At 48.5% G+C, this 16,729-nt stretch overlaps 1 protein-coding gene across 2 annotated transcripts in view; it reads right to left on the bottom strand.

Moving 5' to 3' along the window:
* IGFBP5 (insulin-like growth factor binding protein 5) overlaps nucleotides 1-2,343 on the bottom strand; it is an 18,851-nt gene extending 16,508 nt beyond the window's left edge. Inside the window, exon 1 of one of the 2 annotated variants that reach the window (XM_004674308.2) lies at nucleotides 1,191-2,343. In XM_004674308.2, coding sequence (XP_004674365.1) covers nucleotides 1,191-1,524 — 334 coding nt within the window. In that variant the 5' untranslated portion in view covers nucleotides 1,525-2,343. The remainder of the gene's footprint in view (nucleotides 1-1,190) is intronic. The other variant, XM_012727400.1, reaches the window with a different exon arrangement.
* Nucleotides 2,344-16,729: the final 14,386 nt, after the last annotated feature.

Here is a 16,729-nt window from a genome sequence, read left to right as displayed (position 1 = left end):
GGGAGGGCCGGCGGGGCAACCTGGGGGCGGAGCTTCTTGGAGGAGAAGGGGGGGCTTCGGGTGCGAGGCTTTTTCGTCTCCGCCCCTTTACTTTTTGTTTCTAGGGTCCCTTCTACATCTACCCCACACCCACTAGTGATCTGTTTCGAGAGATTTGTAGGACGGGTGAGGCTTAGCGGTAGCGGGGAAGTTGGGATTTCTGAATTTCACATCCTTTTGCCTCCTAACCCTACAGCCACCTTTCTTCCTAGGTAAAATCTAGGGAAGGGAAAAAGGAATTAGATGCTGGGAGGAACGTCCAAAGCACAGGAACACCAAACCCTCGCTTCCCTCCCCTTCTCGGCCCCCCACCCCCGACCCGCCCTTTCGCCAGCTCCCCCCTCCACCCCAGCCTTTCTCCTCGCAGCGCCCCGAAGCGCGCCTAAAGTAATCTTTCCCTTATAGGAAGGTAAAAGGTATTTTGCATTTTAATGTCTTACCGTCCACCACAGCCAATCACATTAAGTCAAAAGCAAAGGGTGTGCGCGTGGGAGGGGCATCAAAGCGCCCACCCCAAAGCATTAGCCAGCGAGGGGTGTGTGCGTGTGTGTGTGTGTGTGTACGCGCGTGCACGCATGTGTGCACGCGAGTATGCGCGCGCGTTAGTGTTGGGTAGAAAAAGAAATATCAGCAGGGACTGGTGGGGGGCGGGGGGGGCCTGGGAGAGGCAAAGGTGGAATGACGACTAAAGGCGGGTAAACGCCTTCTTTCACAGGTCCCAGATAAAGCAAAAATTTTTTAACAAAAGAAAAGAGATTGTTTTTTCAAGTTCATAAAAAAGATATTGGCGGGTGGGGGGTGGTGGAGGAGGGAGTTGATAATGTATCATGCACCTTTCAGACTGGAGGTTGAGGACTTGGAGATTTAGACCTTGAGACAGAATAGGTACGGGGGGGGGAGGGGAGAAAAGGTGGGGTGCAGCAAGATGGGGGAGGGGTGAGGAGCAGGCTCGAAACCCCAGCTCCTGTGGGCTAGACTGCGCGCCAGGGTGGCCGGATCTGCTAGGGTTCCAATCCCCGGAGGCAAGGATCCTCCCCTCCCTGCTCCCGGGCTACACCCCAGCACCAAGCCGGCAAAGCGCTCGGGTCGAGCCCATCCCGGGTCCCCTGCCCGTGCGCCGTGTAACTGGCTGGCACACTGAGCACGCTCACCGATCTTGGCTTGCTCGCGGTAGCTCTTTTCGTTGAGGCAAACCCCGCGGCCGTGCAGCAGGGCGTGCAGCGGCTTCTCCTCGTCCTGCCGCGGGAGGCAGCGCAGCCCCTGGGCGCAGCGCTCGGTGTAGACGCCGCACGACTGCCCTTCCGCCAGGGCGCAAGTCATGCAGCAACCGCAGCCGGGCTCCTTGACCAGCTCGCAGCCCAGGGGGCTGGGGGGGCACATGGAGAGGGCTTTCTCGTCGCAGGGCTCGCAATGCACGAAGGAGCCCAGACCCTGGGCCCGCCCTGCACTGGCGGCCAGGAGCAGGAGGATCGCGGTGAGCACCATCTTCTCCGAGACTCCCCCTTTACCTTGGGGCGGGGCAGGAGAGCGAGAGTGCTGGGAGAAAGGGGCCAGGAGCGCGCCCCGAGAATTTTTTTTTTAAGTTTCTAGCAGGTAGAGCAGGTACCCTTCCTCTAGACAATTGCAAAATGTGGGAGGGGGGAGTTGGGGTGCCTGCAGCAAGTCCCAATTGCAAGGATCAAAGACTTGCAACAGGTTGGGGGAAAAGCGTCTAGTACAGGCAGAGGGAGTGGGGGCTGGAGAAACCAATCCCCGAGCTCGACCGGGTCAGACTTGCAGGAGGGGAAAAACCCCAAATTACTCCCCCCAAAGCGACCACCGGAATGAGGTCGGAGGCTGTGAAGAAGGGGGTAGGGGGAGAAAAATGGGCTGCTTAAAAAAAATAGTTTAAAATCTATGGTAAAACCTGCATCTTTCTAATCCTCAGTTGCCAGCGGCACCCGGCTGCCGCGGAACAGGTAAGAGGCAGCGGCTGCAGCCGAGAGGGTGGGGGAAATGTTAAAATCAAGAAAAAGAATAAAACACCCCAATCAAAAACCCTGACACCTCTTTTCTCCCACTCTGCCACCACCTCTTCGAAATTCGCAGGTTTTGCGAGAAGTCGGGAGAAGGGTGCAAATGGGAGGAGGGGGTAATTAAAAAGAGAAAGAAAAGAAAAAAAAAAAAAAAAAGGAAAAACCCCACACCGCTTTGCAGCTCCTCTCTAGCTCTTTTCCCCGGCAGAAGTTTCCAAAGAGACTACAGGCTCTGGTGGAGCAGGCGCTTTTAAATAGACGGCCCCTGGCTGCACGCCAGTTTGTAACTGCAATTTGAGCTCTCCAACACCCAACCCAACCCAAGGATGCCAGGGAGCTTGCAGTACAAACTCACACGGGCTGGGGGTGGGGAGATGCCTTCGAGACACGCGGGGGCTCCCCTTGCTCTCTGAACAGTGTCCTCCTGCACCCCAGAATGTAAAAAAGGGGCTTGGGGTACCGGGCTGGGGCTGCCAGGGGCTGGAGGCGGGTGGGGGGTGAGGGGGTGAGTGGCAGAGAGTGTTCTGGAGTACCTGCACACAATGAGAAATAACTTGGTCTCCCCCACCCTACCACCACTTAACTAGTCAAGACCCAAGCTGGAGGGAGAAGCAATTTTCTTATTAGCCAACTGGATATATACAGTGCCCCAGAAATTCTTCCCAAGTTTGGGAAATGATTGTTTTCTGGTGTCTAAGTTACTCTGTAAGATGTGTATGTGTGTGTGTGTGTTGCATAGAGAATGGCCAGGGGTGATGGGTGGTGGCTGAATTATAAAGAAATAAGAATAGAAAAACTGAACCTTCATGCCCCCCCCCCCAAATAAAACACAAAAACCTGATGAAGGGGGTTTTATCCTCTCTCTATTACTGGTGAAGTGAGTGTCTTTGGTCAAATGTTCAAGCAGTGAGCACTTTCAGTCACTTTGTTGGCCCAGAGAAGCTGTGTGTGTGGGACTTGCAGGAAGGGTCATTCACACAACAGCTTTATAGGGAGCAGAATTACAGCTCTTTGGGAGAAATTCTAAGTCAAAAATCTGGCCCGGAGACCTGGACTGTCTTGCTGTGGAAGGAAGGCAGATTGAAGAGTTTCCCTCCCAAAAGCTATTGAAAGGGCCACGTCTTTGTTATAAAGATAACTGGCACTCTGGAATCCTGGGAACAGCGGGATGAGGGGACCAGGTGCTTGCTCTGAAGAGACCCCAAGGAGGAACATTGTGATCCCATTTGAAACCTCAGACAATCAATTCCATTCTCACAGATCCTTTATTTCCTTAGTAAACGGAAAGAAAGCTAATGTCTTAAAAGAAGGAAGGTGATGATTTTCCTTTTTTCTGAAGTGGGCATGGCTGGGCTGTGGCTTTCTTAGCCAGGTCAGAGAAAAGCCTAGCCACCCTGCCCCTTGGGGAGCCGGGGGAGGATCCTCACCCTTCCACATTCCCCTAGCCTTGCTAAGTGCCCTGGCTCTGCTCTGGATGGAGAAGGGGCTGCATTTCAGAAAGTTTGCCGCTAGACTGCACCCTTATCTATGATAAGATTCTTGCTGTAGAAGTGCTTGGAAGAAAATCTCTCTGGCTGCTCTGGAGCGTCTTGCTCTGTGGTGAACACTCCCAGATCCCGAGCTTTGTTCTCACTTATCTATTTGCCAGAAGGCACATTTTCGAGCCAGACTAAAGTTGTGCTTTTTTTTTTTTTTGTTTCCACTGCCCAGAAGGATTTTAGGTGTCTGGAGCATAGGAGGAGCTGAGCAGAGTGATTAAAAAAAAAAAACCAAAAAACAAAAAACCAAAAAGAGCAGTGAGATCTGTTAGCTTTTCTTCTGTATGCTATGTGTTCTGTGTCTGGCTCCTGCTTCTATTTCTTCACTCTCTGCACCCTCATTGCGCGTCAGGCACCCCGGTAGTATTTGAGATGAATGGGGAAATTGTGTTCTTCACAGAGAAACACAAGTTACCTAGACCTGGCCCCTCCATCCTGAGACACATCTTTGATGACGTGGCTTTGTCTAGCTGCCTTCCAGTGACTCGAAAATAAAATGTGTGAGGACAGGTAAAAGGAAGAGGGATGATTCATGGAAAAGAGGAAAGTTGGTGGAGAGAAGGAGGGCCCAGGGGTGGGAGCTGGTTCCTGAGCAGGGTGGAAAGGGGCTGGGGGAAGGTGCACCCCAGGATGTGAGTTTAACCACCTATTCTTTATCTCCAGGTAGAAACGACTTGATGTGAGGGGCTGAGAGTTGACTAGCAGGTAGGAGCAGCCAGCCAAGGGGCCCCAGCAGGGTTCAAGAGGACTTCTCAGTACTTTGGGGTTCTTGACCATGAGCTCATCCGAAGATGGGGACCTGGCGTGGGTTTTGCTTGCGTGTCCATGCTGAATACGTGGTGGTGGTGGTGGTGGGGGTAGGTTTGGGAGATGGGAGATGTCTAGGAGCCTGTCCTGACCCATTTCCCCTCTCCTCCATTCTGAAGACTTGATCATTGGGGTCACCTTTAGCAGGTTACTTCTGGAAAAAAGTAGCTGCCCTCACTGAATTTCAATTGGAGGAGCATATTTATTCATTGGAGCGAGTGAATTGGAGTTCGAAGCTTTTCAGTCGTATCTTTCTTGGGCAAGAAAGAAGTTAAATATCATCCGCTGTGTCCCACCCCAGAGTCCATCCTTTCCATTTCCTTAAAGACTAACTGCATCCACAAACCAGGTTTCAGGAGATGCAAGTGATGAATGATTGTTGCTTTCCTATAGACAACTTTTCAAAGGGTGCACAGCGTTTCTGTTTTAAAAAGCAGAGTCTCCTCAGCTTTTTCTCTAAGTGGTTTTCCCGACAAGGGTGGAAACACGATTTGGGAAAAGTAGACTTTTAAAGGACATAAAGTGTCATGGATTCCTCTGGTCGGAAAGGAAAAACATCATCTAAGGGTCTTGTCTTCATTTGCTCCTCTGCGTTGCTCTGGCCACTCACGGACAGACTTGCCCAAACCACAGTGAGTAATTATTCCACTGAGAATCCCTTATGAGATTGACATCAGTCCTTCCCCATTGTCCAGCACACCTCAGGCATGCTGCTGCGGCTGCCGCCAGGTCCTGGTCCCAAACTAAGGTACAGTGTGACCTTTAGGAAAGGTCCTAAAGGGGGCTCCAGGTCCCTCCCCAGACCAGGGTAGTTAACAAGATTGAGGTCCGCGCACAGCTCGCAGCTGCAGTGACGAGGACGAAGGCTAGGTGGCAGCATAGGTACATCGTTGTAAACACGCCTCCTTCCGAGGTGGGTAGAGGCAGACCTGGGGAAGTCCGTCTGTGCTGGACGGTTGGGGGGCACAAAAGCTGGGATGGAGGGTCTCCAGCCGCTCACCTGGAGTGGGGGGGGGGACCCAGCCTCCCGACTGCCCATTGCGTGCCATCACAGCATTAATCCATCCTGCGTGGGAAGTGCCACCAGCACTGGCTCTTCATGATCTCTTCACCTGGAGACCAGGTAAGACTTGGTCAGAACCTCTCCACTTTGGGTTCCTTGGAGCTTCTCTGATGAATGATTTTAGAATATGGTCTTTGGTCAAAGTGCCTAAAAACGTCCTTTTTCAAATTTTAAAATAGTTTGGAAATATTTCCATAAAGTGGAAAACGTCAAACGTTCCCAAAGCAGAGTAACAGAACCACTCTTGTCTCTGCCCCACCTCCCTGCGCACACCAGAGCATCTTCCCATCCCGGTTTCAGAGGTTGTTAAAACAGAAACAGTGTGACAGACAGCAGCGCCCTTCTGCTCCGGCCCCATGCCATGGGGCAAGTCTTCCCTCCCCGAGGCAGCCATTGTGAAATAATGTGTATCCTTGCTGCACAACGCTGTTCTACATTTTGTATGAAATTTCTCATATGGAGACATGGAGTTGGAATGCTTTTTTTTTAAAAAAAATAATATAATAGTTTATTTGGAATGATTTTTGAGAGTGAAATCATGCATTGCTTTAGCGGTAGCTAAATAGGGTGCTGGCGATGGTGGCAGGTAACTGGAGTCTGAATTGACCCTCAGGCTGACTTGTGAAGGAGCAGGAGCCAACTATCATTCAGAATGATTTATATTTCCATGTGAGCAATGTATAACTTAACAGTTTAAGAGTCGATGTTCAGGAGGCTTCTGGAGGAGTTCCAGGCAGATCCCGCAGACTGGGGAGGCCTCCACAAGCAGTTTCTGGTTGGAACCCTATCTTTTTGGATCAGGACGCACCTTGTTGCTGGAATGGACAGCCCCAGAAGTCTGAATTTTGGGGAAATGAGGTTCCCTAGGAAAAGTGATGCATGATGGCTAAGGCAGTGCTGGGAGACTGGGATTAAGGAGGGAGATGGGTTAGAGAGGGAAGTTGAAATCACCTGGGGTGGGAGGAGCAAGAAAGTGTTAATTGTTTGAAGCAGGTTTAATATACGTTTGGGCCTGAAAAGGTGAAATGAAATCATGGTGAGTGGTTGCAATGTAGCTTTCACTGCAGTTGGAGAGGAAAAAGCAGTAAGAGCAAGCCTACCGTCCTAGCACAGAGGGCCAATTGCGTGAGTCAGGAAAAGAAGCCCTTCCCCAAGACTCTTGCGTTTTTCAGACAGTTGTTATAAAAGGCAGATTTTATTTGAACAAAATATTTTACTGTCCTTTCCAGGAAATTGTCATAATGAACGCACATTGTCGATGACGTTGGCAGGGTGGCTATTGTCGTTTTGATGGCATTTAAACGTAGCCGTGGGTGTTGGCCCTGCTTGGAAGGCTCACGTTGGTTTTCCAGGCCTTCGGGAAGCACCGTCTGTCTGCTAGCGTGGGGAGGATCAGGGCCATGGTTCCTGCCATCCTTGGGGCTGAGGGTGCGCTTGGGCCCTTTCAACATGGCTCTGACAGTGTTCCCTTGGGCAGGCTCCCATCATTGTGCCATTCCTTTGAGAACTCATGCTTTTCCATGCCCAAGTCTTTGCGCAAATGGTTCTTCCTAACAGGAATGCCTTTCTCCTGCTGACTAGTGGTTTCCTAATCATCAAGAAAGCCCCCGTGCAATCTCATCTATCTTGGAAGATTTCCCTGACTTTCACGTGGGATTTTCTAAGGTCTCTTGGCTGGATCATTGCAATTATCCTACACGGTCCCCTGTGCCTCCGTCAGTAAAATGGGGGAACAGCATTGCCTCCCCATTGGTTTTGTGAGCTTTGAAAGTGGCCTTCTAGGTGAACTTCCTTAGCATTTGATCAGTATTACCTAGCATAGTGCTGTCTTCCGGTTATACCAAACACTTGAAAGAACCAAGGTCTTTATCTTGGTAACTTATTTCTGCTTTTCTGTCCTCACCCACCTCTTGACCAAGAGCCTCTAATACCTGAGACATGTAATAAACCACCTTAATAACTTATTATATGTCTAGTACATAAGACATTTCAGAATTTACTTATTTAATAAATTAGCTTTTAAATTGAAAACTTTTGAGAGAAAAACAGCCCGTAAGTGTACCAACATACTCCCGCATATTTGGAATGCTGATGTGTTCCTATTTTATCCCTTTATATATTAGTCTGGTCAACTCTTTGTGCTACAGATGTGAGTAATTATGGATTCCTAAAATAACAGTGACTTACAAGTACTCCTGTTGCCGATCTTCTATGTGTTGGTTGTAGTGTACACACACATGTATTACGTATACACATATCTCACTGCAAAATCCAATGAATCTGTAAATAAACACAATTAAAACAACAAACCCCACAAAATGCAAAATGACATTAGTGTGTTGGTGGATATTTTGATGAAAACAAATCACTACCATGTTATGATTATGGTTTAAATGTTACGGTGCAAGCATTTGAGCTTAGCATGTACATTTTGATGTCCTCTGATGATTTCATTTTCCCACTATTTTTTTTTAATGATAGTAAAGTAATGGCTTAGATAGTAGCTTCAGTCAGCTTGAAGTACAAACATTGAGCATAATCAAAATTACCAAGAGAACCCCTTAAATCATGTTCAAAATAAAATAATACTGCAAAAGTTTCACTTTGATAATATAACATCATGTCACCATGTTAGTCTTCACTCAGCAACCCCTGCTGTTTTAGGCCATCATTAGCCAGTGACAACGACAGTGGTATTGCGTGGGTCCTGTGCCTTTGAAAAGGAGACCCAAGCTTGGCTGACAAATGCAAATTAAGCACTTGTATAACGTATAAATAGAACAGTCTGTAACATGGCTGGTGTGTACGTGTTTGTGTACCTGGGCACATGCTGCTGTGTGTTCTGGAGGTCGCACACAGAGATGGCACAAAGCCAGGAGAGCTGGCTGCTAATTTGGTGGCAGGAGGAGGTAAGAGTGGGTAAGAGTGGGTAGCACCATCACTCCTCTCTAAGTCCTTCCACTCAGATGAGGTACCAATTCAGTCTCCAGGGAGGAGCAGGAGCATCTTAACTGGAAACCAGCTAAAGAGATGATATCTGTGTAGAACAAGGATTGACAGATTGAGTGAAACGAGATGTGGGATTTGCCCTGCTAGGGCAGACTGGGGGTGAAGGGAGGCTCCCTGAATGCCAGCCTTTGGATGACACTTTAGATGAAAGCAGCTCAGTCTGAGCCACTTACTGCCCTTCCTCTGGGTCATCTGCCACCTGGGGTATTTGAAAATGGGATGTGGGGACAGCCAGTGGGTCGTCATGGGTTAGTGGACCCGCGGCTCAGTAGCCATGTAGCTCACAGAGCCCAGTGGCCTTCATCGGGTGCACTCCTGAACCTGGGCTGTGGTCACAAGGGGCTATAAACGGGGCAGCTTTAACCACAGCAATGTACCATGTCACAGGGCCTGGGGCCGAGACCAAACTGTGGGGGAGGGCCTGTTCCCTCTGCAGCTTCAGGGAAGGCTCTGCTCCAGGCCTCTGCCTCAGCTTCTGGCTGGTTCTTGGCTGGTGCAGGCTGACTGCAACCTTCTTATGGTGTCTTCTGAGTGTGCGTCTGTGTCCAGGTTTCCCCTTGCACAAGAACACCAATCACGCTGGAAGTCCCATCCTACCACACCTTACCTGATCACATCTGTAATAATCCTACAATCATCAGCATCATCCTATAATTCCAAGTAAAGGTACATTCTGGGAGTTAGGACTTCAGCCTGCAAGTTTGGGGGACACAATTTAACCCACAAAATGTCATGCCACATTCAAGTGGCAGGTATTGTTCTTCTCAATACCTTCTTTCATTATCTTTCCATGGGGGTCTTTATAACCAGAGCTTCAGATCTACACGTCTATTCTCAATGTCTTGATTGTGTCTAGAAAGAACATGTGTGAACAGGTGGCCGGGCCATGGCTCCTTGTGCTGCCCAGGCTTGGCATGGCAGTGGGCAGATCACAGACCCTCAGTTTGTGGATGCATGAATGAAGTCTGCTCCTCCTTCACCCCCTTTCCCCTTTCCCTCTCTCCCTTTTCCCTCTTTATCCTCCCCCCACTCCCGTGTGTCTCTCTCCTTCCCTTCCTTCCTTTCTTTCTCTCTGAGATTCTCTCTTTAGTTATCCTTTCTAGGGTGCCAAAGTATTAAAGGCAGAAGAAATGAGACCAAATAAATTTTAATTTTCTTTGTTGGTAATTATTAAACACTCCCTAAAGTATTGGGGTGCTGGTGGTGGGGTTGGGTGCCTGTGTTCGAGACTGTGCAGTTCTTGGTGGGCATCGCCTGGGCTTTATGTTGGCCAGGGCCAAGACTTTGGAATGAATGGGACACGGCTCTTCTCTGAGAGTCTGAGAAGAAACCAGTGAGGTCAATTTTGGCTCTGGAGATTTCTGGGGATGGAAAGTCAGTCTGAACTAGGAGCCAGAGGCCTGGAGAGGCACTGGGGTTATTATTTTTGACCCCCAGAAAGGTGTGATGTGACTCCCCCCTTCATCTGGTGTGATGATTCCCTGGTCCACCAATCACCAGTGCAGGCCCTACAGCTGTGACTGCCTGTACCTGTCACATCTGGTCTGAAAATATATCGGTGGGTAAGTCTTGGACTTGGGCAAGAAGTAGCATGTGAAATGTGGGGTAACTACAGTCTGTAGTCTAGAGGCCCAGAGGTGAACTGTCACAGACCAAGTGGGGGTAGTCAAATGACTGAAAACATACAAAGACTTACTGATCTCTGTCTGTCTGTTTGTCTGTGTGTCCGTCCATCCATCCTCTCACCGCTGTACCTGGAGAGCACAAATGCGTGCAGCCCGCGGCAACCCCAGGAAGGAGGCAGGCTGGGGGCCTGAGCGGCGGAGTTCCAGAGGGGTAGTTGCAGTTCGCTGTCAGCTTGTGTCACTGTTAGGGATGATAAAAACAGCATTGACTCACCATCCTCAGAGCTTTATTTTTTTTAAAGCCTTGACTGGTTACTTAACGTTATTAAGAAGACACGTTAGAGTGCCTGAGGCCGCTGAAGGCGGCTGGCACAGTGAAGGCCTAAATGCTGACCTCCGGCTTCTGGACACCATCCCAGCCCCAGGGGCGGTTCGAGCTGTGGTCTGAACCCGGGTTGCCTGCATGAGGGGGCTGTCGGGAGGAGGGCGGACAGAGCTTGCATTTTGTGAGACTTTAAAAAGGAGTGATTCACCTGAGCGCGTGCTCTCTCTCTCTTTGTGTTTTCATTGGAGCTGCCTTGGAGAGCAGCTTCCTCTCTGGGTGGGGGACCTTGGTGGTCCCCCACCTAAGGCAGAGGTGCCCTCTCCCCTACAATCCATTAGCAATGGGACCATCTCCCTCTCCCTGGCTACTGATTCAGTATTTTTTTCTATTGCTGTACCAACGGTCCTATTGTTTGCATATGTGGGAGCAGGTAGCCAGAACCAGAATCTGTGAGAGAGAGTCTCACCTGATGACACATTTTAGGCCCTTTGCAGAGTAATCTTCTTATTGTGGAAATCTCAAACGAATGCAAAGTGGACCGAATGATGCAATAGTGCAGCCTTCACTCCCTGGCCTCCCCTCCCCCACCCAGGTCTATTTGCTTCCTCCATTTCTAGTGATTGAATTGTCAGATAGAATGAAAATCTAACTCCAGTTTCACGTACATGTTATGCTGAATTTCTTTCTTCATTTGAAAGGGGGTGGGACGTCGCAGCACAGTGAAAGGGTGTCATTTTCCCCACCCCCACTTATATGCAGCCACCTGGGACTACAAATCCCAGGGTGTCATGAACTGGACTTCCAAAACAGGGAAACGGGTGGGGTCAAGCAGCCATGCTCTGTCTAAGTAACCATACGCATGGCTTCATCCTCACTTGCAACTACTGGGAGGGAAACAGAGTAAAAATGGAGGAGAGAGATGTGGGTGACATGTAGGGGGAAAGACAGTGGTGGCCATTATCTTCATTTGTATTTTTAGCTCTCCTTCCCAGGCTTCCCCTCTTCCTCCTTTTCTGTGGTCTTCCAGAAGATGCTCTAGACCTGTGGCAAGCTTTCTGCGTCAGTGGCCCAACTTTGGGCCAACCCTGTTTGGCTGGGTATTTGCCCACAGGGAAGGAGTTAGTTTGGTTGTTTTACTGGGAAACTATTACTAGGAATTCCTTTGTGTACACTAGATTTATGCAGCAGATGGTAGAGCATGCACTCAATTTGGGGACCAGGGGTGCCCCTTGGTTGCACATTAATACCACCTTCTGAAAACATTCACCCAAACATTCCCAAATATTCAGAAGGGAGAGTGATGATTTCCTTCTAAATTCTGTCTACTAGAATTTGGTGACCACTAAAGAATCAAATAAGGAAAGTGAGAATAAATTACTGTGAGTTCCTAGAGTATGGACCTTTGAGAAGAGTCAGGAGAGGCAGGTGATATAAGCTGGCAGGATACTGAAGCAAAGTGGAGAGAACAAGATAGAGGTTGTCAGGGATACAAAAGAAATCATCCTGTATTCCCCTGGGTTTTTCTAGGCTGGTAAATAAACTAACATCAGACAGATTGATAAGAGAAAAAGTCATACTCATTGTGTACTTCCAGTATTCATGGGAGAGACCCATCATGATTGAGTAACTTGGCCCGGGAGGCTTCAGGCAACTTGAATAGCTTAGGTAAGACAAGGGAGACTGGGAGAAGAAAGGAAGTCAGGGCATTTATCAGGGAAAACAAAGGGATACAGATTTAAATTTTACTTTCTGAAGGAAAAGAGATAAGATTAGGTCTTCTTGGGACCTAAATTTACAGATAAATATCACAGCTGCTTTCACTAAGCCTCTACAAGCAGTGCGTTTGGTGAAGTTACTCAGCACAGAGGACAGCAGGTGTAGAAGGAGGGCTGGTGGTCGAGGCCTGGGGATCATCTATGAGAATATGGCAACTGAAGCACAAACTCCCAGAGGGGACACCAGGCAGGGATGAACACCTCAATCTGAGCTCAAAGGACGAGCCCAAGTGATTGACAGGAGCCATACTCAAGTTTCCCAGGGAGGCAGAGAGGTAGCTGAGAAGGAAGGAAAGACAAGAACACCTGCTTGATTTGATCTTGGCGAGGGAGGCAATGTGGGAATGTTAGTGAACAGACAGAGGGGCATGTGGGTCACCCCAAACCTGCAAGTTCTGAAGGGGTCTGGCCATCTGTGCATGTAAAGACAAGGCTTACATGGTGTGAAAGAATTTAATAGGATTAGTGTGCAGAGAGAGAGAGAGAAGACAAAAGAATAAAATATCCAAAGTTATCCATCCCCTCCTGGGTAAATGCCCAGCCACACAGGGTTGACCTGAGTGGGGCAACTGAAGCCCAAAAGCCATCCTTAAGCCCAAGGCACCTTCTGGTGGGGACCCATAGAAAGGGATGAATGGGGCCAGGCAAGTCTGACACAAAACAAGCAAAATGAAAGTACAAATCAAGTTAACATCTGTCATTATCAGCACCCCCCGCACCCTCTGTCTTCTGTAAGTGTCTCCCACATCTCTTCCATGCGTCTCTGCTGAGGTCACCTGCCTTATGTGCTGTGAAGCTTCACCTGGCCACTCAGCTCTAGCCCTCACTAGGTGGGCAAGGAACATGGTTCCTCCCCCTTCGGTGGAGATGTGTCTCTTACAGGAAGAAAATGGGAGAGGTGGCAATAGATGAGTGCTTGAAACAACTGCTATGAACCGGAAGGGGCTCAGGAGGAGGTGGCTGCCTGAGAGGGCAGGTCCTCCACCCACGCCAGAGAGTAGCTATTGCAGGAGAGAGGGAGAGGGATGCCACCGGCTTGGGCTTCTAACTTCAAGGGACATAGAGGCTCTCATTCAGAAAGCTCACCTGATTAGGTCAGGTTCACTCTCGATAATCTACCATTTGATTGAGTCGAAGGAAACTGCTAGTTAAATCTGAGCAACCCCTTCACCTTTGCCACATCAAGTAACATACCCTACAGTGATATTCCATCATCTCTGCCACATTCTGATGGTTAAAAACAAATGATACATGTGATCAACACTCAAAGGGAGGGGCTTATATGAGATAATTTTAGAATTCTACCTACCTACCACTGTGCTTGACAAATCAATCCCAGTTTTCCCCAGGTTCCTCATCAGTAAAATTATAGAACTCTGAGCGCATGACCCAGTGCTAAATCTCATGCATAGAGTCAGTTTTTATTTTTATTTATTTATTTATTTTTTAATTATTACAAAAGTTTATTTCTACATCATTTTGCACATTTTTTTTTCCATCTCGATTGTAATCCCCGCGGGTTTCCCATCACCAAATCACCCGTGTGCCACCACCATAGTCCCGTGCATTTCCCTACCCCCCCCCCGGTTTTTGATCCCATTCCCCACTCCACCCCCACAAATGTCTGCATAGAGTCAGTTTTTAAAAGAGAAAGGACATAAAAGAGAAACAATAAGTTGTTTTCATGCATCTCAAGTTTGTGGTCCTTGCTTTCCAAAGAGTCAAGGAAGCTACTAGCAGATGAACTCCAGTGGGCAGCCATTAAAAGAGGACACTTTAGCCCCTGGCACTGTCCTTCACTGTGTGATCAGGGACACAAAGAAGAATGTGGTTTCCCATAGTAGAGTTAGTTACAAAGAGAAGCAGACACTAGTTAGCACAAGAGAAGCAGACACTGCAGCATGAGTCCCATTCCCAGCCAGGGAGCTGACCCACATGGCGCAGCAGACCTCTCCTGTCTCACCCGCTGCTCCCCTCAGCAGTGTACTTCATCAATCTGACTGTTCTGCTCCCACTGTCTCTGGTAAGTCCTCTCACCATCCTCCCACACCTCTGACTTGCACCCTACTTCTTGTATGGCTAAATATATAAATCTTTAATAATGAAAAATGATATGTGCAGCCAGCCTGGCATCCTTAAGACACACACCCTGGGGCATCCTTATATACACCTGGAGAGATGTCCTATGGTTTCTGGTCACTTAAGCACTCTGTTTTTATGGCTGTTTAAGGGAGTGTGACCAACTCCAGGAAAAAAACAGAGGCTCTGTCACTGCCAAGCTGTACTCTGGCATGGTGGTGGGGGTAGCTGGTCAATCTTATAAGACTAAAGCCTTGTAGACATGGCATACACAGCAGACTGACGGTCCCAGTTCTAATTTCTCAGGGTTTATTCAAAGTGTCAGGGCTGTGTGTATGGAGGGACACATTCAGTAAAACTAATGAGGGGATGTTTGGGCTGGGAGAGGAAGCTGCTTCCATCCTGAGGCTGGCCTAGCCCAAACCATCTCACCCCCAAGTCTTTGGAGGGTGTTACCTGGACAGTGAGCTAAGCCATGCTTGGCAGCAAGGGCAGGAGGCTGTGTGGTCTGGCAAAGAGCAGAGCACAGGGGCAGAGGGACTGAACTTGAATCTGCAGCTGACTCACAGCCTCTCTCCTGCCAGGCACTTCACTGTTTAATCCTGCTGGAAAATGAGGAAAAGACCCAAGTCAGGATCTCACCGAGAAATCCAGATGCCTTTCGCTAGGATAAACAAGGCAGCTTTCCTCGCTTGCTGGTGTGTGTGTGTGTGTGTGTGTGTGTGTGTGTGTGTGTGTGTATTCCAGTCTTGAGTATTTCTCTTGGCTCCCGTTCCTCTTATTTTCTCTGTGGATCAGCATCAGGACTTTGGTCTCAACATCCCTCACCGTCCTCAGGTGTGACGGGGCAGAAGGAGTTTCTCCCACCTTCCTCTCAGCTTCCATCCCAGTTCAAGTGAGGTCATGCTTCTGCTGCATCTTCTGAGTGGTGGTCTGAGCAAGCCTCTGCCCCCTCACCTTGACAATGGATATGCTGGGGGTAGAGGGGTAATAAAAGCTTTCGACCTGGTAAAGGCCTCCTAGGGCTCTGGCTTTGTCTGTTGCTGGAGCAACGAAGGACTGGGGACTCTTTTTTTTTCTTAATAGGCACTTCTGGTACAGGAGCAAGAAAACAACAGCGACAAATCACTGCTTTAAAGGGAGTACTTTTCTATGGCCTTGAATTTCAAATTTCTCTGCCAATCTCTGCCTCACTCTCATAGCCCCGGGCAGACTTCTTCCACCTGTCTGCCATTTTGTCTTTCCTAATTTCTCAGGAAGAACAGATTCATTTTTCTTCTTCTTTCTCCCCATTCATCATCATTTTGGGTGATTTTAGGAGTAGATTGCCTTTAATTATCTGCGTCTCATTGGGCTTCAGAGAGAGAGTGTTTTTCTGAGTCTGACTGGCAGAAATCATCCTGGTGAGGAGTCACACAGGCCTGCTCCACCAATGCGCTGTGTGATCTTGGTGAGTTAGCGTTCTGAACTTCAGTTTTCCTTACCTGGAAAACAGAAATAATTTAGCCATCTATGTAGGGTTGATGAGAATAATAACAAGATATTTGCAACAGTCTTTGCTGCCTGCTAAAGGGTTGAGCTTCAGACCTGAAGCTCCAGTTCTTCATACTCTTTGTGATTAGTGGGGAAAGTTTTCTTTTTTAAATACAGCTTAGCATTCCCTCTCAATGTATTCCTTGTTCCCTTCATATGGAAACATTCCCAGGCATACAGATAGGTGTCCTTTTCTCATTGCTCAGTGACTGCCACTATAGGGATCAGCACAGACCTGACCCCATCAGAACGCACCCAGGGGTGAGTCCTGGGCCAACTAGACTCTCTTTCATAAGGGTGAATGAAGGCACTAAAGGCAGGATCAGTAGGTAGTAGTCCTAGGATCTGAGAAGTATGAGGAGCCTGGGCTGTTGCCATAAGAAGATGAAGCCATCTTCAGTAGCCAGTGAGGAAGATGGGGCCAGTAGTGGCAAACCATGAATATGGTCCTGAATCCCAAAGACGTTTATTCCAGAGCACCGCAGAGCTCTCTTCATGCTTCCGTGGTGTTTCTTCTTCCCTCTCAGCTGGCCATAGCAGGTTCTGTTCTCTGCAACCAGAGGAGCTTGTGGCAAAGCATCTTAATGGATTTATCTGATTTTTGGAGGGTGTTGGGCTATCATTGATGCTCTCTTTTCCCTCTTGAAGAGTGTTGACACTGTGTCAACACATTGATTCTATGGTTCTGTCAAGTTTCAGGCAGAGTAGTTTTTAGCTCTTATGAAACCCCTAAGCTGCCAAACACTGGTCCTTGTCGTGAAGTTTGAATGCTTTTTCCTGGCATTCTTTTTACTCCTTCTGGGAGTCTAGGTTCTTTCTCTGCATTGTTTGGGTTCTAGAAACCCAGAGATAGTTTTCTGCTTCCAGACCTGGAGATATAACGTATGTTTTGAATGTCATAAACTATATCTTACCTTTGAA

The sequence above is a fragment of the Condylura cristata genome, unplaced genomic scaffold, assembly GCF_000260355.1.
Source record: "Condylura cristata isolate star-nosed mole 26May11 unplaced genomic scaffold, ConCri1.0 scaffold00002, whole genome shotgun sequence".
Classification (NCBI taxonomy): Eukaryota; Metazoa; Chordata; class Mammalia; order Eulipotyphla; family Talpidae; genus Condylura; species Condylura cristata.
The sequence above is the reverse complement of the archived record's forward strand: the minus strand, read 5'-3'. Positions and strand labels throughout refer to the sequence as shown.